This window comes from Eleutherodactylus coqui, chromosome 2, assembly GCF_035609145.1.
Source record: "Eleutherodactylus coqui strain aEleCoq1 chromosome 2, aEleCoq1.hap1, whole genome shotgun sequence".
Classification (NCBI taxonomy): Eukaryota; Metazoa; Chordata; class Amphibia; order Anura; family Eleutherodactylidae; genus Eleutherodactylus; species Eleutherodactylus coqui.
This window is the reverse complement of record NC_089838.1, coordinates 254,277,934-254,305,733: the sequence shown is the minus strand read 5'-3', so window position 1 is coordinate 254,305,733 and position 27,800 is coordinate 254,277,934. Positions and strand designations below refer to the sequence as shown.

The 27,800-nt window shown below is 43.6% G+C and overlaps 1 protein-coding gene across 1 annotated transcript in view; it reads left to right on the top strand.

Annotated features, from left to right (window-relative positions):
• The window catches only part of RGMA (repulsive guidance molecule BMP co-receptor a), a 43,193-nt gene extending 25,994 nt beyond the window's left edge, over positions 1-17,199 (top strand). Inside the window, exons 3-4 of the mRNA XM_066592831.1 lie at positions 10,267-10,784; positions 13,441-17,199. Coding sequence (XP_066448928.1) covers positions 10,267-10,784; positions 13,441-14,136 — 1,214 coding nt within the window. The 3' untranslated portion in view covers positions 14,137-17,199. The remainder of the gene's footprint in view (positions 1-10,266; positions 10,785-13,440) is intronic.
• Positions 17,200-27,800: the final 10,601 nt, after the last annotated feature.

Genomic DNA, 27,800 nt, shown 5'->3' with positions numbered 1-27,800 from the left:
GTCCAGGTTCTTTTTGTCTTTTTTTAAGCAGAAATTGGTAATAAGGGCTCCAAATGAAACATCAGATGCTGATGTGAATGAGCTCTTAGTTGGAATCAAACCTAGGACCACCCAATTTACTTGAAGCAGTGGCCAGCTGCCACCTCACAAGGTGGAACAGAGGTCTATGGGGGCTCAGTTGTGAGCACTGGCATTTATGGGAAATCCTCTGAATGTGCCATAAATATCTAAAATTAGAATATATTTAAAGGGGTTGTCCAGCTACCAGACAACATTTCTGCTATGGGTTCAGTTGCACTAAAATAACAAAAGAAGCTGTACTTACCTGTCCTTAGTCCCTGAGATCCAGTCCTGCAGCCCCACTGTGCTCCCAGTGTTTCTTGTGAAGGGTGACATCACTAGGTACAACCTGACTGTTGCGGCCAATCAGAGGCTGCAGTGTAATCGTTCTGAACTCCTGGCATTAGTGCTCACATCCTGGGTGCCATGATGCCATGAGTTCAGAATGATGACACTGCAGCAGTCAAATGACATCCGGTGACGACCTCCTCCACAGTGGACGGCATGGCTGCAGCGCTGGATTGCTGAGGACAGATAAGTACGGCTTCTTTTTGCTAATTTTTGCACAGCTGGACCCATAGTGAAAATGTCGGACAACCCTCTTTTATTTTTTTTAAAGCAGCTACTTAGCACCATCCTAGTGTCCTCATGTAATGTATAACCACCACATCCCAGTAATTGCTAAAACACATATATGAAAACCATATCACACAGTATATACAGAATATCTTGGGCATACAGGCGTAAAATAACGTTGTCGGCTATTTATTATTTGTGTTACATTAAATTTACCCGTATATATGGTTGACCCTTCAAGATCATCGTGTGGAAACTCACCTTAAGACCTAACTGAGTGTGAAGTCCAACTATCGGAATATGATGACAGCTTTGGGAAGATTGTTTCTTATCTCTAGATAAGTCTGTCATGTGGGATTTGTACAAGCATTATTCAAGACCTTCATGCTTTACATGGTGAGAAGAACAAGCTGTTAGGGCTGGATTCTCTCTTATAGCTCTTCAGATTCCACTTTGCTGTTGTCTTGTCATTATAGACTTGTAATGGCATTTTATGGCTTTAGTGTTGGAGGCGTAAAGTTGCCTTTCGGTTGGCAATGGCTGACGCTGTGTATTGTATGTCTGATATGCCCCAGTTATTTACAATACAGCAGTCGGTGGCGATGACCCCTCTTACATGATAATAATGCTTAGTTGGTGTTTTGATTTTATATTTCCCTTGCAAAAGATTCTGGGACAGGATATGGGTAAGATGATATTGCTCACAATAGAGCTGTTAGGCTTGCAGAAGCTCGGGCTCCGGTTACTTGGATGGAGCACTGTTTTACAAGAGAGATATTTTTCAGCTACTGTCACATAAAACATATTTACAGTGATGTCAACCTGATCCATTCCATGTGGTTTCTTCTCAGCGGCTCATCTTTTTCATGAGTTATTTCGGGATCACTGAAGTTAGTTGTCTTTTTATATCCATTATTAAAGTACATCCTGTACTAATACAAAAAAAAAATCCTATAAACACAAGTCCCTGTATGAAGTTCTAATATTCCATTCGGCTTTTTCTATGTTGTCTTGTACTCCTACGTTGGTAAAATGTCTTGTAGCCATTGGAGTGATTTACCAACTTTTCACAGATCCTGGGTTGGGAAGAGTATGGTTCCTCCTTGACTAGAGCGCCTAGAAGGCATAGGGAAGTTTCTGAGGCATGTATGCTGGGAAATTTTGGTATGTAAATTGGAGATGGTATAATGCCTGTATAGCGCCACCTATTGGGAGGCACCTTCCCTATAAGTGGATGTCAGACCTTGTAACATGACTGGAATCATGTCAAAACTGGAGTCTTCTCCATAAGGAAAAGATGACAATGTACAGAAAGTGTTTTTTTTTTTTTTTTTTTTTTTTTTTTGGGGGGGGGGGGGCGTTCATAAGTGCAGATTAAGTTTTCTGGGTGAGAGGCCAATGGGAGATGGTACAATGCCTTTGCAGCACCACCTGTTGGAAGACAACCTTTGGTTTTATTGCCAGTCATGTTAGAAGGTCGGACATTGACTTATAAGCAAGTTGGCTTCCAGCAGTTGCCACTGCAGAGGCATTGTACCATCTCTTATTTGCAGACCAAATTTCCCAAGGAGCATTGCAGGCCTTATAAGTCGCCTCGCTCTCTACACCCCTCTCAACCCACATTATAGGCCGCTCACCCATCCAGCCGCCTACTACATGAGTGGCTAAAACCTTGAAACAGTCTGTCTATACATGGCTGTCTTTGGCTTCTTGACCAGACATGTTACAAGGCCTGTTAGAATTTCTTATATGGAAGTTGCCCTCCAATAGGTGGCGCCGCAGAATCCTTGTATCCTCTCCCATTTGCGTTCACAAATCCTGACATGCGCTTGATCTGTGTGGGTATGACATGATGGCTAACAGTACAGACATGTGATATTTAGCATCTGTTGGGTCATAACCCCATATGGGCACAACTAAATAGACTAATAAGACTGCACAGTAGGGTTCTATCTTTATAGTTTTTTTTCTTTTTGCTCATTAGTTATTTCATGTAAATTCTGGAGCTGACATAATTCGGAGGAATGTCGTTACCAACATTGCGTATGATTAAACTTTTCATATACTTTTTATGAGAAGAAAACTATTTTCCTTGGCAGTTTACGATTTTTGGATATAGACGTGATCTTGCAGATGTGTTATGCCCAAACACATGAATTGAGGCATAGAACGCTTACCATATATATTAATTGAGCTTTAACCTACAGGTCTCCAAAGATTTCCTGTCTTGAAGGCTTTGCATAAAAGAGACTCTGTATCTTTAAGAGTGTGCAACTTTTTTTTTTCCTTCTCCGCCCATCCCCCTTCTGTGTCACTGAAACCTGATCTAATCCCTTTGCACATGGAGTAATTTATTGGCCTGTTGGGCTTTTCTTGGTGGCAAATTGCATTGTCTTTATTCTTGAGTTGGAGCTTTAGTGAAGCTGCCACATTCCACCAGCTCTATTCTCAGCTGATCTTTCACACCCCTCTGAGTACAGTCAAATAGGTTTTATTGGGCCGCTTTGTTATGCAAACAAGACAATAATAATCAGACCATTATTCCGCAAGATTGCTTGATTAGCAGTTCAAAGGAGGTCACTGGAAGGACCCCGCAGCTCACAAACAAGTTCTTCCAACGTATGCCTGTCTAGAGATTTTATACTTTATGATACTTGTAGTAGTGTCCTTCCTATGATAAGAAACCACGTAAAACTTCACGGCTCAGAAGTAGGAAATGGTTATATATCCATGATAGTTTCTGGGTAACCAATCAACAACTGTGTACAGAAGTAATTATTGGGACATTGAATTGCAAATCCTTTCATTAAGATGGTGATGATTGAGGCTGCTGATTAGCTAAGTACTTTTTGGGGTGGAGGAGGTGAAGCTTGCTGTGAAATTTTCAAATGTTTAGACAAGAGCTGCATAAACAAAATTGCATGTGAGAAGTACATTGTTATATCACATCCCAGAAAATGGCATGTGCAAATTCGATTTTACATGCAATTTAGGTATGGGGCCAAAGGTGATTATTTAAAATCACAGTTTCAAGTTATTTAGATAGAACCCCACCACCGCCACCGTAATTTCTGATTACCACCAAAAAAATCCTAGTTAGATTTTTCGTGACCACAGTATGGCACACGCCTGATGTAAATGTAATCTAACAGCATAGGTACAGTTTCTCCTTGGGGAGAGCACCTAAAAGGTGTGAGGAGACTTATAAGGTCATGCATGCTTTTCTGGGAAATTTATGCAAATCCAACCTTTTAATAGATGGCGCTGTAGAGGCATTGTTTATCTTCCTATTTGCATACATTTCCCAGAAGAGCATGCATGACCTTATAAGTCTCCTTGCACCTCCTAGGTGCTCTCCCCAAGGAGAAACGTCATCCTTCCTGACCCACATCATAGGCTTCTCACCCAGCCAAGCCAGCAAGCTACTGTACACTGATGATAGACAAAAATCTCAAAACAGTCTGTGTAATTTTTCTGTCCTTCTGGAGAAGACTCTGACTTTGGCTTCATATTCCCAGTCATTGTTACAAGGCTTATTAAAAGATCTGACATTGACTTGCTACCTTCTAATAGGTGGCGCTGCAGAGGCATTGTTCCCTCTTCCCATTTGCATGCAACAGCATAGAAATCATTACATATGATATTGCTATGCGGCCTGACACTATTCCATCAGTGCAATACTTGTTTGCCCTGTTTTTAGGAGTTCTGTGGGATTGAATAAAGTTCATTGATTCATTACAAGTCACATGGGATTCTCACAATTAAAGCGGCTGATTTCGTTATCAGACGGCGGCAGATGAAAGTTATTGGCTGGACCTCTGAGATATTACAACCTGCAGCCGGCAATTCTCACATCATAAAGTTGTATGTTTGTTAGTTTATCACTGCTCGGCCTCACTTGATCAGGTTGTTAAATTATTAAAAGTGCATGCATCTTTTATTATAGCCTAGAAATCTATCTTTGTGTTGGACTGCTGGCAGCCAGTTGGTAGGGAGCGAAACATTATATTCAGGGAAAATCTGCTTATGTGCTTGTTCACACTGGGCTGAACTGTGGTGTAAAATTGCACCACTACTGTACTGAAAGTTGTTAGTATTTACTATTTTAGAACATGGTTCTAGAGCTCTAGACGAAGGATATGCAGTTCTGCTTTTAAGAAAAAAAAACTGTACATACACCTTTTACATTCATTGATTTACACTGTTTTTATCATTGAAATCAATAGAGATGCACACCTATAATATGCTCTAAAAGTTAGTGAAACTGGAAATGGAAGTTTTCATAGATATATTGTAATTTTTCCATTGGTTCCACTTAGTAACACTGCAATACTTTGCATTGCAGTGTTAAACATAACAAAACCTCCTATGAGCAATGCCCCCTGGCTCACTAAGACAGTGCATTAACATGTTTTTTATGGTTTTTTCACAGTTTCTAAAGTCTATTGTATTGAAAAGTCTACATACAAAACCTTTAGCTTTTTTAATTTTTTTGTTGCATTTTTAAAGAGCCGTTCCAAGAAAACTTTTTTTTTTTTATAATTTTCCCCAAGGGTGTAATTACAATGCAGTACATATTGGGCAGTTAATCTGCTTATCTGCTGCTTAATATTTCAGGAGATTTTGGTCTGAACCTACCTGACTACGATATGCTGAGCTGAATCCAACAACAGACTGAAAGTCACTATCTCTATTAGTTCCTATAAGGCTGCTCTCGCATGTCCAAGAAACTCGCGTGAGATTTGTGACCCACAAATCTCATGCGAATATCAACTCTATTCATTTGAATGGAGCCATATACACGACCCATGCTCAGTCTTTTGCATGTTCCTCGAACGCATCACCCATTTATTTCAATGGGACCTTGAATGTCTCTCATGGCTCTTGCATGCTGTGCAATGCGAGAGTTACCATTGAAATCAATGAAAAACCCTTCCAATTCTCTCTTGCGCATGAAACTCAGAATATCACAGATGCAAGGCGGTTTTGCCTGAAAGTATTGCGCTCGCCCGTGTTTAGGTAGCCTAAGACTTGCATCGTGGCTTTCTGGGGAACGAGTAAAAAAAAATGGCTTCTGGTCCAAACAACAAATACTCTAGGATTCAGCTAGCCGCACCATGGGTCATAGAGGACCAGGCCAGAGAGGTATCTCATCCATGAAGCAGTAGATAGATTAACTACTCCCAGATGCATTGTACCCGGGGAAAATAATAAAAAGTTTCCCTGGAGTTACTTTTTAGGGTCAGTGGTTAGGCTGCCACCTATCCTTCTTTCTGTACTGAAATAAACCTAGAAGCTTGGCCAATCTGTGCATGCATATTTATGTGGAGAGGGGTAACTGTTGCCCACTTATTAAAGTATATGGCCCTAAGTTAGTCCAGATGACATTTTCATGGCACCATATTTGACAAGGTTATTAGGATGTATGAATCAGGGGGATTGACTACTGAACCACGGCTTATAATGCTGCAAGAATGTAAACACCTACATTTTAAGGAAATGGAACTAAATAAATATTCTGAGCACAAGCTCTTTCCCTTTTGCTGTATACATATTTAGCAGGCCCTCTTCTATATTAATATGAATGCAGCCTAAGACATTTGAGAAGGTCACGGGTGAAGAATGATCTTTTAGCCAATTAGCTTATTGAAAGCAAACCCAGTTTCGGAGCCCATTAGACATGGCTGCACTTTGTCCCATTTGCTTGGCGAAGGGAATAGTAGAAACGTAGAATAAGTCTTTAGTGTTCATTCCGATCAGGTAATTTTTCAATCTTCTGATTGCCGTGTTGAAAGATCTGGCAGCCGTAAGCCAAGATATGTTGGCACTTTGTCGTCTTCTTTTTTTTTTTCTCTCCCCCTCTGGGTCAAAACCAAGTAAATAAAGTTCTAAGGGTATGGATGCCAACAATACCAACATCTCCTGCCAGGCATGAGTCACACAGAAAGGTTTTGTGATTTCTCCAGGTTTTAAACAACTGTGCCATTGAGCAAATGTCTCACATTAAACTCTGCGTCGTATATATGGTGGCTCGCTAGGTTTCTGAATCCTGCTGTTTGTGTTCGTTTATTCTAAGGTATACATGACCTAATTTTAGTAATTGCCATTTCTCATCCACCCCTTCCTCCTTTTATTGTGTCTGATGAAGACATAACACAGAAAGCAAAACAGGTAAAGGTTATAATAATGTTGATCGCTAGGTAGTAATCTATTACGCAATGGTGAAGTATCTTCAGCCAAGGTGTTTGAGTAATTTTGAACATAAAATGTGCAGATATGGTAATAAAATATGTATTGCTATATGCAGTATATGCTTTCAATATATTTTAAGGTTTGACTACTTCAAATAATTACTAAAGATAGCACTGACTTGGGGTAATTTTATATGGGATGACTGTCGGGGGCTTAAGTACATGACAGCCGACCCAACAATTATCGCTCCTGCGCCTTCACCCAGGATTGATGATCGCTCACCGAATGGAGACTAAGCCTGCAGGAGACCTCTACTGGCCATCTGCCTCTGTACAGAGTAAACAGGCAGTCGTTCATAGATGAACAGCTCGCTCGATTGTCCTTTTCGGGTCCCGTGTTTACATGGAACAACCGACGCCATTAGTATGTCTTCGAGCAATTACTTATTAGGCGAGTATTGGCCTGCATAAAAGTACCATAAATCCACAGATCTCTAAAGGTTTAACTGTCTCGCCGATGGGAATGATTTTAGCTGTCAAATCATTTCTCTGTACAAATGATTCCACAGATGAGTAATTTGCCAAATTGGCTAGCTTAAAGAAAATGTTTCTGCATCACTCCTTGTCCTAGAGTCTTAATTTCCCAATCTCCGATGAGTAAGAAGTTAACCTTGGTATGATTTTTAGACTGTTGAGGTGAACCAGAGCACCTAATGGAACACCATGTGAGCGTGATAAGCAAAATAGCCTCCATGCAGATGTTGCTCTTGCTTAAACCCAATGCTACCAGGCAATAATCTTAGCCATTAATGTTCTGCTGCCCATCCACATGACTCCCCTAAAACTGAACATGAGGTATAACTTGGAAGATCCTGGGCCCCAATGCAAATGACAATGGTAACAGAGTTCTATACCAGCCATGTTCCCTGGTCCCAGTGTCTTGTGTGGCAGAAGGACCTCTGGACGTGGGTACTACTGCTACCTCTGCTAACTACGCCACTGAAACAACTGTTTACAAAATGTGTCCTTTTGATAAATTGGAGAACTAACAAAACCGGTCATCTCTGCAGGTTAGGACTAGGGATGAGTGAGTATACTCGCTAAAGCACTACTGGTTCGAGTAATGTGCTTTAGACGAGTATCTCCCTGCTCGTCCCTGAAGATTCGGGGGCCGGCGGCGGGCCCCGAATCTTCAGGGACGAGCAGGGAGATACTCGTCTAAAGCACTTTACTCGAGCGGGTAGTGCTTTAGCGAGTATACTCGCTCATCCCTAGTTAGGACCCAACTATTTCTTGTATAGCATCCAACGACTCTTTAAATGTATTTACTTTTTGGTGTGGACCATTAAGACATTTGCTTCCATTAATAAATGTAAATGTTCTTAGAAATTTTTTAAAGTTATTATTGATGGCAAGAGTAGGAAATAAGGCTCTGGCACTGAGTAGTTGTAGATCATTGACGCCACCTCTACAGCTACAGAGTTAAGCCTTAATTTATTGCTACATTTCTATACACTGTTGGCTGTATGACTCCTGTGTTTGCTTGCTGGCTGAGGTGGAGAGATGCCAAGAACTCAACTGGATATAATGCAATGAAGTCCAAACTATATGCATAACCCCGGAGAAGATAGATGAATACTTATCTAGGACTGGCTCTAGAAAGGGTTTTCTAGGAGTTGTAGTTCATCCACATTGCTCTATTGTACTATATTATGGGGAGCTACTTCCATCAGTCAACAAGCTTGATGTGCTGAATATCCTATCAGTTATTTAGTTGTTTGGTTTATTTTTTGGCAAGAACATAGCCATTCATTCACTAGCTGCAAGACACGTAGACGCGTCACTGCAGCATTCAGACATATGCTTTTAATGCCTGCAGCCAATATGTGCTCTTAAATACTGTGGATGTTTGAGAAGGGAGGTGGGAGGAAATGAGACTCTAACAGCCTCACCTGGGAACACAGCTGTCCTGCATCGCTCCAGGGTTGTTTTTCACAGCTCAGCCAAAGCACAAGTTAATACACTGAGCGCAAAGCTTTTTTTTTTTTCTTTTAAGTTTTTTATCGTAGGCCAAGGAGAGTTTCTAAATCTACAGAATACAGTTTCCAGCCGGTGTAGAAATTAACTAATTAATTTCTATTGAGGGTTTGGAAAAAGCAATGAATAGGGTTGTCTGGTTGCTATGGGTTCTAGTTTGCTTAGATTCCTATAACTTTTTAAAACCCTATGAAGAGTTGAAGCAAATACATCGTCAATGTAGCGGACTGCAAAATATGGCCCAAGTTGAGTAGGGAAATTGGTGCTTGGGATGTGTTCAATGAATTATGCCATTCCTTTGAATACCTACAAATGACTTTATCTTTTGCTGTTGAGTAATCTATGGTTACACCTACCATATGTACCAATGTAACATATTTATCAATGTAGTACACTATGTTGTTCGGCGAGTTGGGCCTTTTGTAATCCCTGTGCACAAGAGAGTTTAGGAGCCTATGTCACACTCTATAAAGCCTCATTCACATAAAATATAGTATTTGTATGTACTTTTTTTTCTCTTCAGAATGTAAGGATATTATTCTTTTTGTCTATATCCTTCCATTGTTTAGACTCTGTGAGGTTTGGGTTCCTACGAAAAATGGTGTGATTTTTTGGCTTGATCACTTGCTGGTGAGCGTTAAAGTCTCATAGGGTTTTTATTTAGTGATATATTGCAGAAATCCAAAGAGCCCCAGCTCCTCTCCCCCCTCCTTTTCACAAGTATGTATCTCATAAACATCTGTATCTCATAAACATCAAATAAATTGTGGTTGCTGTGTGGGTGTGGGGACTGGTGTCAGGATTAGTGAAGCACTTCCAGCTTGTACTGTGTTTTACTGCCTGCTATGTGATAGCCGCTCACTTTCATGCTCCACTTGTACTTTGTTGCAGTCCAATATAAACCTCCGTCTTTTGCTTTTTCTGTAGCCACCACATAAAGCTGATAATGCTACAGGACTGCAAATGTGTAGCATTACTTGCAGGATAATGGGGGGGGGGGGGGGCACGAAAACTGCCGAAGAGCCCTTGTAAATGTTAATGTGTAACATGTTCATAAACACTGGAGGTAGATTTTCGTCAATAGTCAAGAGATTGTACAAACATCTAAGAACTAGTGACGTCAAGGAAGTATGAGGCACCTCATATATGAGTTCTGGTGCTTCTGTGTGCCTGGCCAGTGTTACTAGTGACTTCTTGTGCTGTTATGTAAGTGTGTATAAGTCAGAGCCTTATGGTTAGTTCTTGTTCAACTTTAAACTTCTTATGCCAAGCTGATGGGCTAAAAGAGGGTCATTCTTAAAAATGGTGTAGGCAAAATGTGGAGGAGCTAGATAATGCTAAAATTACAGTATGAGGCCACTTTAACATTTTTTAATACTTTTCTTCTTTTTTTCTTTCTCAGCTTTCAGCTCTTCCTGTAAAATTCTAAAGTGCAACTCTGAATTTTGGTCAACAACCTCAAACTCCCATCATCACACCGGAGCAGAGGATTCGGTGGAATTTTGCACAGCCCTGCGAACTTATGCTCATTGTACCCGTCGTACAGCTCGCTATTGTAGAGGAGATTTGGCTTACCATTCGGCTGTCCATGGCATTGACGACCTCATGAGTCAACACAACTGCTCCAAAGATGGCCCCACTTCCCAGCCACGTGTTCGTACCCCACCACCATGGGACAGCCAAGAACGGTCTGACAGCCCTGAGATTTGTCATTACGAAAAGAATTTTCACCGGCACTCAGCAACTCCTAATTACACCCATTGTGGGCTCTTTGGGGATCCCCATCTTAGGACGTTCACGGACACTTTTCAGACCTGCAAAATACAAGGGGCATGGCCTCTCATAGACAATAATTACTTGAATGTACAAGTCACCAACACTCCAGTACATCCAGGATCAACTGCAACAGCTACCAGCAAGGTAAATACAGGGTTTATACTGAAACAATTACTAGATGAGCCTTTAAGGATAAAGAAAATGTAATATTTGAGTGTAACTTGTTCTACAGAATTGCTTTGCAGCAACTCTGGTCTTTGCATTTTGAGTTAACATAAAAGCACTTATAAAAGCACGAAGTTTACTTTTAGATCTAGTTTTTCAACTTTTAATCTAAGTATCTTTCAAATATTATATTACATAACTATATTTGTTTTGGAGGTTAAACGTAATAATCCATTTACATAGAAGGATGTGTAGATGCGTATGGTAAATGGCAATAAAAATAACTACACAATTGGTGGCAATTGGATCGCTGTGACTATAAGTAAACATAACAGTGGAGGAAATAGATGTAGTGCAAACACAAAAAAAATCCAGTAATGAATCAGTGGGCCCATTAAACCAGAGGGAATAGCAACCTGGGACAGTAATCATCAAGTAGGACATGTAGCATCAGCAAATGGGAAAATGGGGCAACGCCTTTAGAGCGCTACCTATTAGAAGGCAACATTCCTACAAGTCTGTGTCAGACCTTTTAACAAGTCTTGTAACAGTCAATGAGAAATGTAAGCCAAAGCCAGAGTCCTCTTCATAAGAAAAAGAGAACCATGTACACACAGTTTTGGGGGCTTTGCCACTCATCTATGTGCAGTATGTTGCTGGCTTCTAATAGGTGGCGCTGTAGAGGCATTGTTCCACTGATTCATTTGCATAAATTTTCCAGAAGAGCATGCATGGCCTTATAAGTTTCCTCACACCTTCTAGATGATTTGTCTAAGTGTCCTTTTTCAACAAACCAATCCTCATTCAAGCGAGCGAGTGATGTCACCGCTAACTTGTTCCTACTCATGCAGCCTGTTTAGACAGGCAAACACATTGTTGGCTGTTTAAGCAAATAGGGGGGCTGAACGATTGCTGTTTAAACCAAATTATAAGCGAACGAGCCATTGATGATTCTTACGCCTGCAGAAACTGAACTATGAACGAGAAGTGAAAACTTCTCGTTTGTCACTCAATCGTTGGCTTGTGTGTAGACTGAACGATAATCGTTCACTTTCGCTCGTTAGAACGATTATCGTTCAAAAAAATCAAAGAGAAACTATACCCTTCCTGACCTATGCGATGTCTGGGCGCACTTACGGACTACAAAAATAAGAGGCTATGCCAGATGTAGAGATGCATCCATTGCTGTTGATCCTTAGTTAACCACACTGATAGTAAATATATAACTGGTAGCTGCTAGTCAAAGGGTTTGTCAAATTTTAGTCAAAGAGTTAGTCTGCTTGGGACAATCCCCTTTTTGTTATAGGGGTTCCTAATGAGAAGTTCAGCACAACATGTCCTGCTCCAGGATAGCAAGTGTTCGATTCTCCTGCAACGCTACCACAGGGAAAGTAAAGAATTACACAGTGCCTATTGAAATGTCCATATAAAATATGTAGGTACCAGTTCCTCCAGATCAGGAGACACTCTGTAGCTGCTGTCTTTTAACTCACAATCCCCTAATAAAATATTTGATAGTGGATTTTATAATCAAGGCCGCTACTGTTAATATTAAAATGTCCATATTTTGGGAACAACTGTAAAGTCTCACTGCAAAAAGTCTTTACGTAGCCTCTGCTTCCTAGGTTTCATCAGTTAAATCTAGTAGAAATCGTGAGAAAATAATAACTTGTAAGATGTAATTGCTAGATGAAAACAAATAGAAGTACTTAAAGAAGTCACTTTTTCTACACTTTTACTATATGGTGCTGCTGATACAGTTTTGTCCTCATTATCCAAGACCTTGTGAAACTAGTTCGACCTTTTGTAAGGATTACACGTGTCCTAGTAGGTGGAAGCATGTGGTTTTGTGTTGGAAAACAGACTGTAAAATCATTGCCGCAGTCCTATCTGTGTTCATTGAACTTGATTTGAGAATTTTTCTGTTTTGGTATCTTAAACTGAAAAAAAGAATCCAATCTTGTCTTGTGCTGCCATTGGTTCACTATCAGTATACCTCGAAAGGACATGCTTTGTTGTGAACCATAGATGGAAGAACATTGTTTTCTTGAGTGATGCTTTCTGTGTGTTTCCGTACACCTCTTAGATTCTCAAAACCTAAAGGCACTTTTACACGCAAAGCTAATCTTTCAAACAACTGAAATATTGAAAGATTAAATGACCTATTTGCATAAAGTGTTAATGGACATTAACGCTTTATCATCTTGATTTGCATGTCAAAGGACCTGCAGGAGTTGTTTGCAAAGCCCAGTGTGTAAGCACATGCCCAGCTGTGCAAACAGCTGCAAATACATTCCATTGCTCTGCTCCTGGCTGCCAGCAGATCGCTTTGTTCTCCTCGAGGCTAGTGTAAATATGTTGTGGGGAGAACATCCTGTAGTTTATTGAAAGATGAGTGAAATACATTCAAATGGAATGCATAGCTCAGCCTTTCAGCTGCTAAATAATGAATTTTAAGTGAACTAAAATCCACCATTCAAACAAAAAGTGCACGATGCCAGCATTTACATGTCATGATTATTGCTCATTTTCAGCCATTTGGATGAATTTTGAGGGATAATTGTTGCATGTAAAGGGGCCTTAAGAAATGATACTTATGGATTTATGTTTATTGCTTTCTATTTTGTTTCTGCAGATTACCATAATCTTCAAGAACTTCCAGGAATGTGTGGACCAGAAGGTTTACCAGGCTGAAATGGATGAGCTTCCAGCTGCTTTTGTAGATGGATCTAAGAATGGTGGAGACAAGAGTGGAGCAAACAGCTTGAAAATTATAGAAAAAGTGTCTGGGCAGCACATAGAAATACAAGCCAAATATATTGGTACTACAATAGTGGTACGGCAAGTTGGTCGCTACCTAACCTTTGCAGTGCGCATGCCTGAGGAGGTGGTGAATGCGGTGGAGGACAAAGAAAACCAAGGACTTTATCTCTGTCTCCAAGGTTGTCCTCAGAACCAGCAAATTGACTTTCGAACCTTCCACTCCCAAACCCCAGAGACTGGCTCAAGGAGACATGGGACTGGATCCAATGGATCCTCTTTCACCCCTCAAATGGCAGGAGCCAAATGCAAAGAAAAGCTGCCCGTTGAGGACCTCTACTTTCAGTCCTGTGTCTTTGACCTTCTTACAACAGGGGATGTGAATTTCACTCTAGCTGCTTATTATGCCTTTGAGGATGTGAAGGTATTGCACTCCAACAAGGACAAACTCCATTTATATGAAAGGACCACCTTTGGGTCTGGAACTGCAGCTCCTCAATCAGGCCTGGGGATGGCCATGTTCTTTGTGGCTTTTGTGTATTTGTTTCAATGTTGCACAGTGTTGCTGTAATGTTATGTTTACTGTGTAAATCTAATGAGTTGTAGTGAGGCAGTTGAAGAGGTACGGGCTCGGTTACCCAAGATGCATTTGTTTCTGTGAAAGCACAATGTGTGACACTGCTATAATATTTATTTGATCATGGACAACAGTCACAGGAACTGGGCTTTTGGAATGAACATCACTTCAGTGGGTTTGTTCTAGTGAAGCTATGCCATCCTTAATCCAAAGCCTACAAAGAATGAAAAGGTCAACATGGAAATGTATCTTTCAGCAAGAAAGGTGTCTCGTATTGCTGTAGGACGGAAGTCTAATTCTTTAGTATGTGGATTGGGAGAGCTGAAATGAGACCTCTTTTAACAACTTTTTTTTTGTGCATCTCTTTTGATGCACAATTAATACGGAGCACGAGAGTTGCCTGTCCATCAAATCTGCCTAGTGAAGCTTACGTGAATCATACCTCATCTATAGAAGTCACAGAGAGAAGACCGCTTCCTCTGCCTGACTTGGTACTGCAGATATCCTGGTGGCTGTGAAATTTTAGTATTTTGTGAACGTGGCTTTCGTGATCCATAATAAGCTGTAACTGCATGATCAATTTTATTGGTGCTCACTAGTATCAGATGGTCTATTAACAATGACCAGTGTTTATGTGGACATGTAGCAATAAGCTTTTCCATATCCACTCTACATATGTAGCTGTGCTACATACATCAAAACCTGGATTGAAACATGCTAGTACCAAGCAGACGTTTGTGGCCAATAAAAAGAGCAAATTGTTAAAACCTTGCAGACCTGTTACCATGTTGCATTTTACTATGCCAGATCTCACTGTTAGGAGAGCACTTTTATGAGTCTGTCGGTCAAGGTACATGTTGCTTCTCTTTAGCTACAGATGCATCCAGATAAATAGAAACTACATGACAGGTAATTCAGAGAGCCTCTGGGCTGGAAATTGGAGCGCTTAGATCATCATGATGCCACATCTAGTGGGAAGTGAAGCAGCAGCTTGTTTATACTATGGCTATAAGTCTAGGGGGGGAATATATAGAAGACCTGGTCATTAAGGTGAACATACATATTAGATACATATTGGTTGAACTCGGCAATTTTAGTGCGACTGGCCAACCACCTATTAATGTGTGTGGTTACCCCTCGACTCCCCTCCCCAACTGGAGATGTTGGGGGAGATAAAGATCGAATGGTTGGACTTCAACTGTTTGATCCTCTTGTGATAGTGCGATAAGGCATTGCTGGATTTCTCCCCTCTCTATGTTCACAACACACATGTGCTTGGCCCAACCAAAGGTGCATGTGTATGGGGTTATCGGACAAGATGGTCATCAGCTGGGCAAGCTTCTGGTTAACCGCTGTCTAACATGTATGGCTACCCTTAGACCAGTGATCATAGTACAGGCTGTTTACTGGTAAGACACTGATTACTGGAGCAGATGTATAGTGTAAATAGAAACCTTTAGGAGTCAGATGTAAAGCAAAATAATGCAACTTGTGTTTGATATAATTTATCTGGTCTGTAATACGTGGAACTTTTGTAGTTCTGTTGTGTGTTTTTTAATTGTTACTGTAAATAGGAGATACGCAATGTGTTTCAGTGTAATAGATGTGGTAACTACTTTTCATGTCATGAAATTGAATTTTGCCCTACCCTAACGTGCTGCAGACATCTTTAGGCACTTATGGGTAACTTTGTAGTTTATACAGAAGCAGAAATTTTCAGTAGAGGTAGCAATCACGTGGTCCCCATTAGCAATCAGCCAACCAATTTATGTAGGCACTAAGAGAAAACGAAGCAGGAGACATATCCTGCCTGGAACCTCCAAAATGTTACTAGTTGCTGGGAGAACTTTAATGGAAGAACTGAACTGGCTGTATTATTAAAAATTGCCAAAAAAAGTCCATAAAATAGCTACTTTTATGGATTTTACTTTGGTGTTTCTACAGCTGTCATCCTACATTAATGTTTGTTGCAAAATGGGTTAATGGCATACAGCATCATGTGGCGCAGAGTGCTAAGGCAGCAGAATGCAGTCCTATGTTCTCGCTCACGACCTGAAGGTTGCAAGTTCAATCCCTGAATAGTTCAGGTAGCCGGCTCAAGGTTGACTTAACCTTACATCCTTCCGAGGTCAGTAAAATGAGTACCCATCTGATGGGGGGTAATAAATATAAGAAAAATTACCAGAAAGCACTGCGGAATGAGTTGGCGCAATACAAATAACAAACCTCTCCCCCCCCTCCCCTTCCTATCTGAATGATGACCCTATAGTCATACCAATCAGCCTTTGTAAATGAATATGGAATCCATCTTGGTCCACCGATTTTATGGATATATTTCATAAACCCATCTAGCTTGCTTTGAACTTTTAATGTTAAATTGCCAATGGTGGGCTGAGGGTATAGCTGGATTTCTATAAGGTAGTGGTTTTCCAGATGCTGTGAAGTTACAGCTTCTTTAGCTTTCATTCTGTAGTTTCACCGCAGCTGATGAGCCATTGATTGCACATCACTCTGTAATAAACCTATATTCGACATCTTTGGTTCCAAAACTTTTCCCACCAACATTTACTAACTCCCGTAGTCCCAATGGTTGGCTTGCTGAATCATCCATATAATCATCCATTCATATAATAAGTTCAATCAATGGCATCATCTGCCACATTTCCTTCCAAATACTAGTAGTTAGTGGTGCTGCAATCTGTATCCCAGCAAGCATGTTGTTATAAGGTGTGTCTGAATGTGTGTAGTTTGCTGAATATTACATATAGATAGGTTTCTAATGCCTCTTTTGCAGATCACATCACTGTCATTATGGGGGTTAATAATAGACTGTCGCTGGTAAATCAATGCTCAAAGACTTAAGTGAAGCACTTTATTCTGGTTTTGCTTAGCAAGTTTACTGTCTAAAATCTGCCAAGATCCATCTGACAGATGTAGAGATACCGCACAACAGCAAAAGGGAAAACACGATAAAAACACTTGTTCTTAGATATGACATTGACTCGTGTAGATACTGTAAATTATTTATTGAAAATGCAAGTAAAGTTTTTAACATTATGTCAGCCTTCTTGTCTTTATTTCTTGAAAATATAATGTTGTTGCCTGTTTAAAGGGGTTATCCCAAAATCAAGTCTTATTCCCTATCCACAGGTTGGGGGATAAGTTTATGATTGGTGGGGGTCTCACTGCTGCGATTACCACTGATCCCAAGAACGGGGGTCCTGTGTTCCCCTTCCTCCTCACTGTGGGCTTACTGCACCCCCTGCAGTGAGGAGTGGATTGAAGGGAGCAGCGGTCCTGCATCTACGCTGCCACTCTATTAATTTTCAATGAGACTGCTGGAGATGACCAAGTACAAGCACTTAGCTATTTCCATCAGCCCTACTAAGTATGGTAGATGCAGAACTTCAATAGTAAAATACTTACTTCTATGTCAGTGTAGAAACCTTCTTTCCTCTAGATGTAGAGGGCGCCCTCTTGTTCCACTCACAGTCCTGGGTATAATAGATGATGGGAGAGATCTCTGTATTGTCCCCTGATATAGTTATACATAGTTATTAGGTCGCCCCTCGGCCGTCTTTTTTTCTAAATTTATTAACCACAATTTTGATAATCCCTCTGGGTATTGTAGTCCACCCATTCTGTTTATTATTTTAGTTGCCCGCCTTTGTACCCTCTCAAGCTCTGATCTGTCCTTCTTGAGTATTGGTGCCCAAAATTGTCCACAATATTCCATGTATGACCTGACCAGTGACCCGTAAAGAGAAAGAACAATGTTCTTTATCATGCGCCCCTAGACCTCTTTTGATGCACCCCATGATCCTATTTGTCTTGGCAGCAGCTGCCTGACGCTGGTTGCTTCAGTTAAGGTTACAGTTAACTAAAATCCCCAAGGCCTTTTCCATGTCGGTGTTACCCAGTGGTTTCCTATTTAGTATGTAATGGTGACTAGAGATGAGCGGGCACCAAAATGCTCGGGTGCTCGTTACTCGTGACGAAATTTTCGCGATGCGCGAGGGTTCGTTTCGAGTAACGAACCCCATTGAAGTCAATGGGCGACCCGAGCATTTTTGTATATCGCCGATGCTCGCTAAGGTTTCCATTTGTGAAAATCTGGGCAATTCAAGAAAGTGATGGGAACGACACAGAAACGGATAGGGCAGGCGAGGGGCTACATGTTGGGCTGCATCTCAAGTTCCCAGGTCGCACTAGTAAGCCACAATAGCAGCAAGAGTGGCCCCCCCCTCCCAACAATTTTTACTTCTGAAAAGCCCTCATTAGCAATGCATACCTTAGCTAAGCACCACACTACCTCCAACAAAGCACAATCACTGCCTGCATAACACTCCGCTGCCACTTCTCCTGGGTTACATGCTGCCGAACCCCCCCCCCCCCCCCCCTGCACGACCCAGTGTCCACAGCGCACACCAAATTGTCCCTGCGCAGCCTTCAGCTGCCCTCATGCCACACCACCCTCATGTCTATTTATAAGTGCGTCCGCCATGAGGAGGAACCGCAGGCACACACTGCAGAGGGTTGGCACGGCTAGGCAGCGACCCTCCTTAAAAGGGGCGGGGCGATAGCCCACAATGCTGTACAGAAGCAATGAGAAATTCAATCCTGTGCCACCTCCATCTGGAGCTGCAAACGTGGGCATAGCAATGGGGAACCTATGTGCCACACACTATTCATTCTGTCAAGGTGTCTGCATGCCCCAGTCAGACCGCATTTTTTTATAAATAGTCACAGGCAGGTACAACTCCGCAATGGGAATTCCGTGTGCACCCACAGCATGGGTGGCTCCCTGGAACCCACCGGCGGTACATAAATATATCCCATTGCAGTGCCCAGCACAGCTGATGTAATGTCATGTTAAATGCAGGTGGGCTTCGGCCCACACTGCATGCCCCAGTCAGACTGGGGTTCTTTAGAAGTGGACACATGCAGTTACAACTCCGTGTGGACCGACAGCATGGGTGGGTGCCAGGAAGCCACCGGCGGTACATAAATATATCCCATTGCATTGCCCATCACAGCTGAGGTAATGTCATGTTAAATGCAGGTGGGCTTCGGCCCACACTGCATGCCCCAGTCAGACTGGGGTTCTTTAGAAGTGGATACATGCAGTTACAACTCCCTGTGGACCCACAGCATGGGTGGCTCCCTGGAACCCACCGGCGGTACATAAATATATCCCATTGCAGTGCCCAGCACAGCTGAGGTAACGTCAGCTTTAATGAAGGTGGGCTAAAAATTACTGGATTACAATGTAGGCGGGGGCCCAAAAAAATTGGTGTACCAACAGTACAAATGTACTTCAGAAAAATTGCCCATGCCCAACCAAGAGGGCAGGTGAAACCCATTAATCGCTTTGGTTAATGTGGCTTAATTTGTAACTAGGCCTGGAGGCAGCCCAGTTAAAATAAAAATTGGTTCAGGTGCAAGTTTCAATGCTTTATTCAATAGAGAATTGAAACGTATAAACATTGTTTACAAAAGTTATATGACTGAGCCTTGTGGGCCTAAGAAAAATTGCCCATTCGGCGTGATTACGTGAGGTTTCAGGAGGAGGAGCCGGAGGAGGAGGATGAATATAATACACAGATTGATGAAGCTAAAAGGTCCCCATTTTTGATGGTGATAGAGAACGATGCTTCCATCTGCGGGTGCAGCCTACGTATTGTTTAGGTATCGCTGCTGTCCGCTGGTGGAGAAGAAAAGTCTGGGGAAATCCAGGCTTTGTTCATCTTGATGAGTGTAAGCCTGTCGGCACTGTCGGGTGACAGGCGGGTACGCTTATCCGTGATGATTCCCCCAGCCGCACTAAACACCCTCTCTGACAAGACGCTAGCCGTAGGACAAGCAAGCACCTCCAGGGCATAGAGTGTGAGTTCAGGCCACGTGTCCAGCTTCGACACCCAGTAGTTGTAGGGGGCAGAGGCGTCACGGAGGACGGTCGTGTGATCGGCTACGTACTCCCTCACCATCCTTTTACAGTGCTCCCGCCGACTCAGCCTTGACTGGGGAGCGGTGACACAGTCTTGCTAGGGAGCCAGAAAGCTGTCAAAGGCCTTAGAGAGTGTTCCCCTGCCTGTGCTGTACATGCTGCCTGATCTCCGCTCCTCCCCTGCTACCTGGCCCTCGGAACTGCGCCTTCTGCCACTAGCGCTGTCGGATGGGAATTTTACCATCAGCTTGTCTGCCAGGGTCCTGTGGTATAGCATCACTCTCGAACCCCTTTCCTCTTCGGGTATGAGAGTGGAAGGGTTCTCCTTATACCGTGGGTCGAGCAGTGTGTACACCCAGTAATCCGTAATGGCCAGAATGCGTGTAACGTGAGGGTCACGAGAAAGGCATCCTAACAAGTCAGCCATGTGTGCCAGGGTACCTGTACGCAACACATGGCTGTCCTCACTAGGAAGATCACTTTCAGGATCCTCCTCCTCCTCCTCAGGCCATACACGCTGAAAGGATGACAGGCAAGCAGCATGGGTACCCTCAGCAGTGGGCCAAGCTGTCTCTTCCCCCTCCTCCTCATGCTCCTCCACCTCCTCCTCCTCCTCAACGGGCTGAGATATAGACAGGAGGGTGCTCTGACTATCCAGCGACATACTATCTTCCCCCGCCTCCGTTTTCAAGTGCAAAGCGTCTGCCTTTATGCTTTGCAGGGAACTTCTCAAGAGGCATAGCAGAGGAATGGTGATGCTAATGATTGCAGCATCGCCGCTCACCATCTGGGTAGACTCCTCAAAGTTTCCAAGGACCTGGCAGATGTCTGCCAACCAGGCCCACTCTTCTGTAAAGAATTGAGGAGGCTGACTCCCACTGCGCCGCCCATGTTGGAGTTGGTATTCCACTATAGCTCTACGCTGCTCATAGAGCCCGGCCAACATGTGGAGCGTAGAGTTCCACCGTGTGGGCACGTCGCACAGCAGTCGGTGCACTGGCAAATTAAACCGATGTTGCAGGGTGGCAGCGTCCGTGTGGGACTTGCGGAAATGTGCGCAGAGCCGGCGCACCTTTCCGAGTAGGTCTGACAAGCGTGGGTAGCTTTTCAGAAAGCGCTGAACCACCAAATCAAAGACGTGGGCCAGGCATGGCACGTGCGTGAGGCTGCCGAGCTGCAGAGCCGCCACCAGGTTACGGCCGTTGTCACACATGACCATGCCCGGTTGGAGGCTCAGCGGCGCAAGCCAGCGGTCGGTCTGCTCTGTCAGACCCTGCAGCAGTTTGTGGGCCGTGTGCCTCTTCTCTCCTAAGCTGAGTAGTTTCAGCACGGCCTGCTGACGCTTGCCCACTGCTGTGCTGCCACGCCGCGCGACACCGACTGCTGGCGACGTGCTGCTGCTGACACATCTTGATTGCGAGACAGAGGTTGCGTAGGAGGAGGAGGGTGGTTTAGTGGAGGAAGCATACACCGCCGCAGATACCACCACCGAGCTGGGGCCCGCAATTCTGGGGGTGGGTAGGACGTGAGCGGTCCCAGGCTCTGACTCTGTCCCAGCCTCCACTAAATTCACCCAATGTGCCGTCAGGGAGCTATAGTGGCCCTGCCCGCCTGTGCTTGTCCACGTGTCCGTTGTTAAGTGGACCTTGGCAGTAACCGCGTTGGTGAGGGCACGTACAATGTTGCGGGAGACGTGGTCGTGCAGGGCTGGGACGGCACATCGGGAAAAGTAGTGGCGACTGGGAACCGAGTAGCGCTGGGCCGCCGCCGCCATCATGCTTTTGAAAGCCTCCGTTTCCACAAGCCTATACAGCAGCATCTCCAGGCTGATCAATTTGGCTATGTGCACGTTTAACGCTTGAGCGTGCGGGTGCGTGGCGGCATACTTGCGCTTGCGCTCAAACGCTTGCGCTAGCGACGGCTGGACGCTGCGCTGAGAGACATTGGTGGATGGGGCCGAGGACAGCGGAGGTGAGGATGTGGGTGCAGGCCAGGAGACGGTAGTGCCTGTGTCCTGAGAGGGGGGTTGGATCTCAGTGGCAGGTTGGGGCACAGGGGGAGAGGCAGTGGTGCAAACCGGAGGCAGTGAACAGCCTTCGTCCCACCTTGTGGGGTGCTTGGCCATCATATGTCTGCGCATGCTGGTGATGGTGAGGCTGGTGGTGGTGGCTCCCCGACTGATCTTGGCGCGACAAAGGTTCCACACCACTGTTCATCGGTTGTCTGCACTCTCAGTGAAAAACTGCCAGACCTTTGAGCACCTCGGCCTCTGCAGGGTGGCATGGCGCGAGGGGGCGCTTTGGGAAACAGTTGGTGGATTATTCGGTCTGGCCCTGCCTCTACCCCTGGCCACCGCACTGGCTCTTACAACCCGCCCTGCTGCTGCACTTGCCTCCCCCTCTGAAGACCTGTCCTCAGTAGGCTTAGCAAACCAGGTGGGGTCAGTCACCTCATCGTCCTGCTGCTCTTCCTCCGAATCCTCTGTGCGCTCCTCCCTCGGACTTACTCCAATTACTACTACCTGAGTGATAGACAACTGTGTCTCATCGTCATCGTCCTCCTCACCCACTGAAAGCTCTTGAGACAGTTGCCGGAAGTCCCCAGCCTCATCCCCCGGACCCCGGGAACTTTCCAAAGGTTGGGCATCGGTCACCACAAACTCCTCCAGTGGGAGAGGAACCATTGCTGCCCATTCTGGGCAGGGGCCCGGGAACAGTTCCTGGGAGTCTGCCTGCTCCTCAGAATGTGTCATTGTAATGGAGTGAGGAGGCTGGGAGGAAGGAGGAGCAGCAGCCAGAGGATTCAGAGTTGCAGCAGTGGACGGCGCAGAACTCTGGGTGGTCGATAGATTGCTGGATGCACTTTCTGCCATCCACGACAGGACCTGCTCACGCTGCTCATTTTCTAATAAAGGTCTACCGCGTGGACCCATTAATTGTGAGATGAATGTGGGGACGCCAGAAACGTGCCCTTCTCCTAATCCCGCAGCAGTCGGCTGCGATACACCTGGATCAGGAGCTCGGCCTGTGCCCACACCCTGACTTGGGCCTTCGCGTCCTCGCCCGCGTCCACGTCCTCTAGGCCTACCCCTACCCCTCAGCATGGTGTATTACCAGTAGTGCAGAAACAGAACGCTGTAATTAAATGTGCCGCTTATTGGCCTGTGGTTGTAGGCTGACTTCGCTTACGGAACGCACAGCACAGCCAGGAAAGAATTTTGCGCAAGCCCGCTGTAACACTTAGCTGGCTGCGTATTAATTAGGACTACTACCCCCAGCAGAGACGCAGTACAGTCAGAACGGTCACAGGCAGCCCAAATAGATTTTTTTGTCCCAAATGTTTTTGGAAAAGCCCACTGCCTATATAGACAGTATATGTCTTTCACGTTTTTCACTGTCCCTGCCTCAGCATTACTGGCCCTACACTATGTAAAATTACTGCAGTGCAGACTGTTTCCCTCTGGACAGGATGACAGCAATGATGTAACGGGCAACGCAGAGCCAGGAAAGAATTTTGCGCAAGCCTGCTGTAACACTTAGCTGGCTGCGTATTAATTAGGACTACTACCCCCAGCAGAGACGCAGTACAGTCAGGACGGTCATAGGCAGCCCAAATATTTTTTTTTTCCAAAATTTTTTTGGGAAAGCCCACTGCCTATATAGACAGTATATGTCTTTCACGTTTTTCACTGTCCCTGCCTCAGCACTACTGGCCCTAAACTATGTAAAATTACTGCAGTGCAGACTGTTTCCCTCTGGACAGGATGACAGCAATGATGTAACGGTGTGAGGATATATATATATATTGCCATATGTTTTTTTTTTATGCTTTATACCTATATGCAAGTTCTATTCAATTCCAAATAAGAAAAAAAAACTTAATCTGTCGCCTTAACATCAGATATTCCAAGGCTTTACAAGGCTGAGAGAGATGTTCTAGAAATTCAGAGATGATACCGAACCAGACATGAAGGCCGCATGTACTTGTCCGTTTTCCCAGAAGCAAGATATCAAGATGTTCCACTATGTACATAATTTTCACTGTCTCAGGCCGGAAATCCGGACTTCCCATATATGGTTATGAGCCCATCACCCCTTGATGGTGATGGGACAAAGGGTATAAGATCTCATGTAATCTGTAATAAAGCTCGGCAAAGCGCAGCCATGCCCCGTGTGAGGAATTATACCAGACCTCCCTGTGTGGTGTTTTTTTCTTTACCGCCGGCAACGGGGCAAGTGGGGTGGGCCCGATTGGTGCTGTACTTAGAATATATTACCCTGACAAATGGCGCAACCAACTGGGGCGGTAAAACCAGGAGCTTACAGCGCAATTCACCCGGATCCACGCCACGGGGAAGCCGTCCTGCTGCAAACCGAGCCTGATCAACTCACTTAGAACTCCAGGTAAGGCCAGCATATATTTATGTTGTGTTTTACACTGAGAGTTTTGCAGCAGGACTGACTATCTCTGGTTTGTGACCGGACGGGTTGGGTTAAGAGTTCTACACGGTAACTCGTGTGGGCTCCGGGTTTGCCGTCATGGACCATTGACCGTGATATGCGCACCAATCGGTCACCCGGAAACTAGTCTGTAGTCTATTTGTACTTTGAAGTTTTAACGTTTTAATAATAGTGGAGATTGTTGTATCTGCAGAAGTTTTTTTTTCTCTTTCTTTTCATTTAGTCTCACAAGAGAAGGGACCCTCAGTTTAGTTTAGTTAGTTGTTAATGGTTTAGCAGAGAGGGATGCATTTTGTGAGATAGGCTTCATGGGAGAAGGGACCCTCGGTCGGTTTGCCTTATATATGGGGCTAACGATTTGATTTCAGAGGGATGCATTCTGTGAGGCTGGTTCCATAGGAGAAGAGACCTTCGGTTGTCTTGCCAGTATATAAGGGCCTGACAATTTGGAATTAAGAAGGATACATTCTATGGAGCGTGTTATTATTATTATTGTTGTTGTTGTAATATGCGTAAGATCTTATTAAAGAAGATAGAGCCCCTCAAGGGCTGCCGCCGTGTGGATGAATCTGTAAAATGTAAGAAAACTCTAATGAAAATGTGTGACACCGACCCGCACGGCAGATTACAAAATGGTGTCTGGGAGGAGGTCTTTAGGACCGAGAGGTGCCTTGGAAGACCAAGGTTTGCTAGAAAATGCTGGAGGAGGAGGAGAGAGAGAGACAGTCAGAGAAAGTTAGGTATGTACACATTATTTGTTTAAGAAAGTATCCGTAAGTGAAATGTTGAAAAGTACAGTAAGTGATCAAGAGGGCGTCAGGAGAGTGTCTATTGAAGCTTATATTGGCAGTTAGGTAGGGGAGAGAAGTATGAGGAACAAGCAAGTCGATAAGAAAGTTACAATGCATGTGATTTGTTGGCAAAGAGAGATGAAAATGTGTATAATACAAGATAGATAATAGATATAGATATATATGTGTGTGTATATATATGTATATACTGTATGTGCAAATAGTTAACTGAGCTTGCTTTTAGGGGAGAAGAGTTTTGTTGACATGTAGCTGCGAGCTTGTGTTTAGTCTTCAAGGTCAAGAGATAACGAAGCGAGAGAAAGAATGCAATAATAACCCTGGATAATATCTCTGCTTGCTGTAAAGGAATGAAGGCTTGAAATGAATTTAATTAATTATAGTCTTAGTAGGCAGGAAACCTAGCATTCTAAGGTATATTCTTGCTTATACAGGGGTTGAAAATGAATGTTGCAAGGTCCCAGCATATGTGTTATTTATGAGTTCAAATGCAGGGAATAGTTAAGCTAACATAACTTATTCAGTCTGTGTTTCATATTCGTAGAGAGATAACAGTTTGTTTTAAAAAGGTGGGGGCTTTCAGATTCACTCTAAGCTTAGGGTCACAAGGGGGGCTGAAAAATACCCACGTATTCTAAAATACTTCAGCGTTTAATACAGCATATAATAGCTTCAGTAGATAAGAAATATAGAATATTTCAGTCACTCAGCAAACTTTTTCACATAATTTGTCAAAGATAGCGCTCATTCACAATCTCATCTCAATAGAATCATGTACTTTATAAAATTAAAAGCACTCACCTCAATGTTTTTCAACTGATGTATGTTTGTTTGCCAAACTTTTTTTTTTTTGCCTGTGCATCTGTATGTTCTGGTACACCTCCAAGGGGGATGACGGAGCAGACTTGAGAGTATGGATGGATGAGAGTTAGTGACCCGTGTTCGGGCTGTGTGGAATGTGTGATGCAGGTAATGACTGGAGATAAAAGTCCTCCCCATGCATGGGACTTTGCTTGGTTGAGATGTGGACGTGTAGACTGTTACGCTGAAATGAGCTGAGAAGACGGACGCACGGTGCCAATATCGAAGGGGTGGAGCTAGATGATGTAATTGTACGTAATGTTTCATCCTTCTTGTCCAAGGGAGGGGGTGAGGAGCTTGAACAGCTAGTAAAAGTTTTTGTTTTGTTTGTTTTTTTCTCCCGTCTCAAATTTTGATAAGACATTGCATGCAGGAACAGACTAATAATGAATTCACTTAAAGGGATCTCACATTTCCAATATTAATAGATGTTTTGTAGGTTATTCTTCCCCGGTGTAACTCATGTCTCTGTTATTGGTGCTAACATCTTACAGGCCTTATCTGCATCCATCAAATCTTTTTACAATGTTGTACTACCTTAAACCGGATACTATTGTTCCAATTGAGTACCCTGGTTTAAAGGGGGGGAGGAGAAGGCATAGGTGATCTAGGTATTGCAAGTCAGCCATTTTTAAATTCAGCCATTTTTAAAACTTTTTTGCAAGCCATTTTTAAATTTTTAAATTTTTTGCAACAAGATTCTGATCTTTTTGAAATAGAATATCAGTCTGATTGTCTAGCATTGATGCAACAAGAAAATTTAAGTTTTAAAAAGTTACTGAAAGCCCTTGTTAATAATGCATATTTTGAGTTGTTTTTTATAGATGGTACCAGGGTGATTGACGACTCCACACTGGATATGCAGTGGTTACACAACAAGATGTCCTAAAAAGCAGAATGCCTCCGCATGTCGCAGTACAAGAAGCGGAACTAAAAGCCCTCACTGAGGCGAGTAGAGTGACAGAAGGTAAGACGGCAAACATTTACACTGACTCCCGGTATGCATTTGGCATAGCTCATGATTAAGGCCCAACATGGAAGGCCAGACAGTTTTTTACCTCAGCAGGACAGCCAATTAAGAATGATGCAGTGGTGCAGTCTCATGGAGACCCTACTTCTACCTGACAAAGTGGAAAGATCACACCAATTCCTACACCAGAGAAGCGAGAGGTAACACCATCACAGACCAAACAGCAAAAGCAGCGGCCCTCAAGCCGTGGAAGAAAAGAAGAAGAAGAATTTAATAATAATTTTGGACTTTGATAAAAACTTGGACTTTGACAAAACTTGGACTTTGATATGAACTTGGACTTTGATAAGGACTTTGACATGCTAAAGACTTTACAGTTAAGAAAAAGACAAATGGACTAAAAAGGGACGGCGTATGGTGAACAGTCAACAGAACTTGCTTACCATAGTCCCTGTGCCCCATGATGGCCCAGCTGACGCACGGAAAGACGCACCTCTCAAAGCAACAATGATGTTGACGCTTGAACAAGGACGGGTGGCTCCTGGGTTTTCTGTAGCTGCTGCATCATTTGTCCAGTTTTGCATGATCTTTGCCGTAAGCAACAGGGCAGA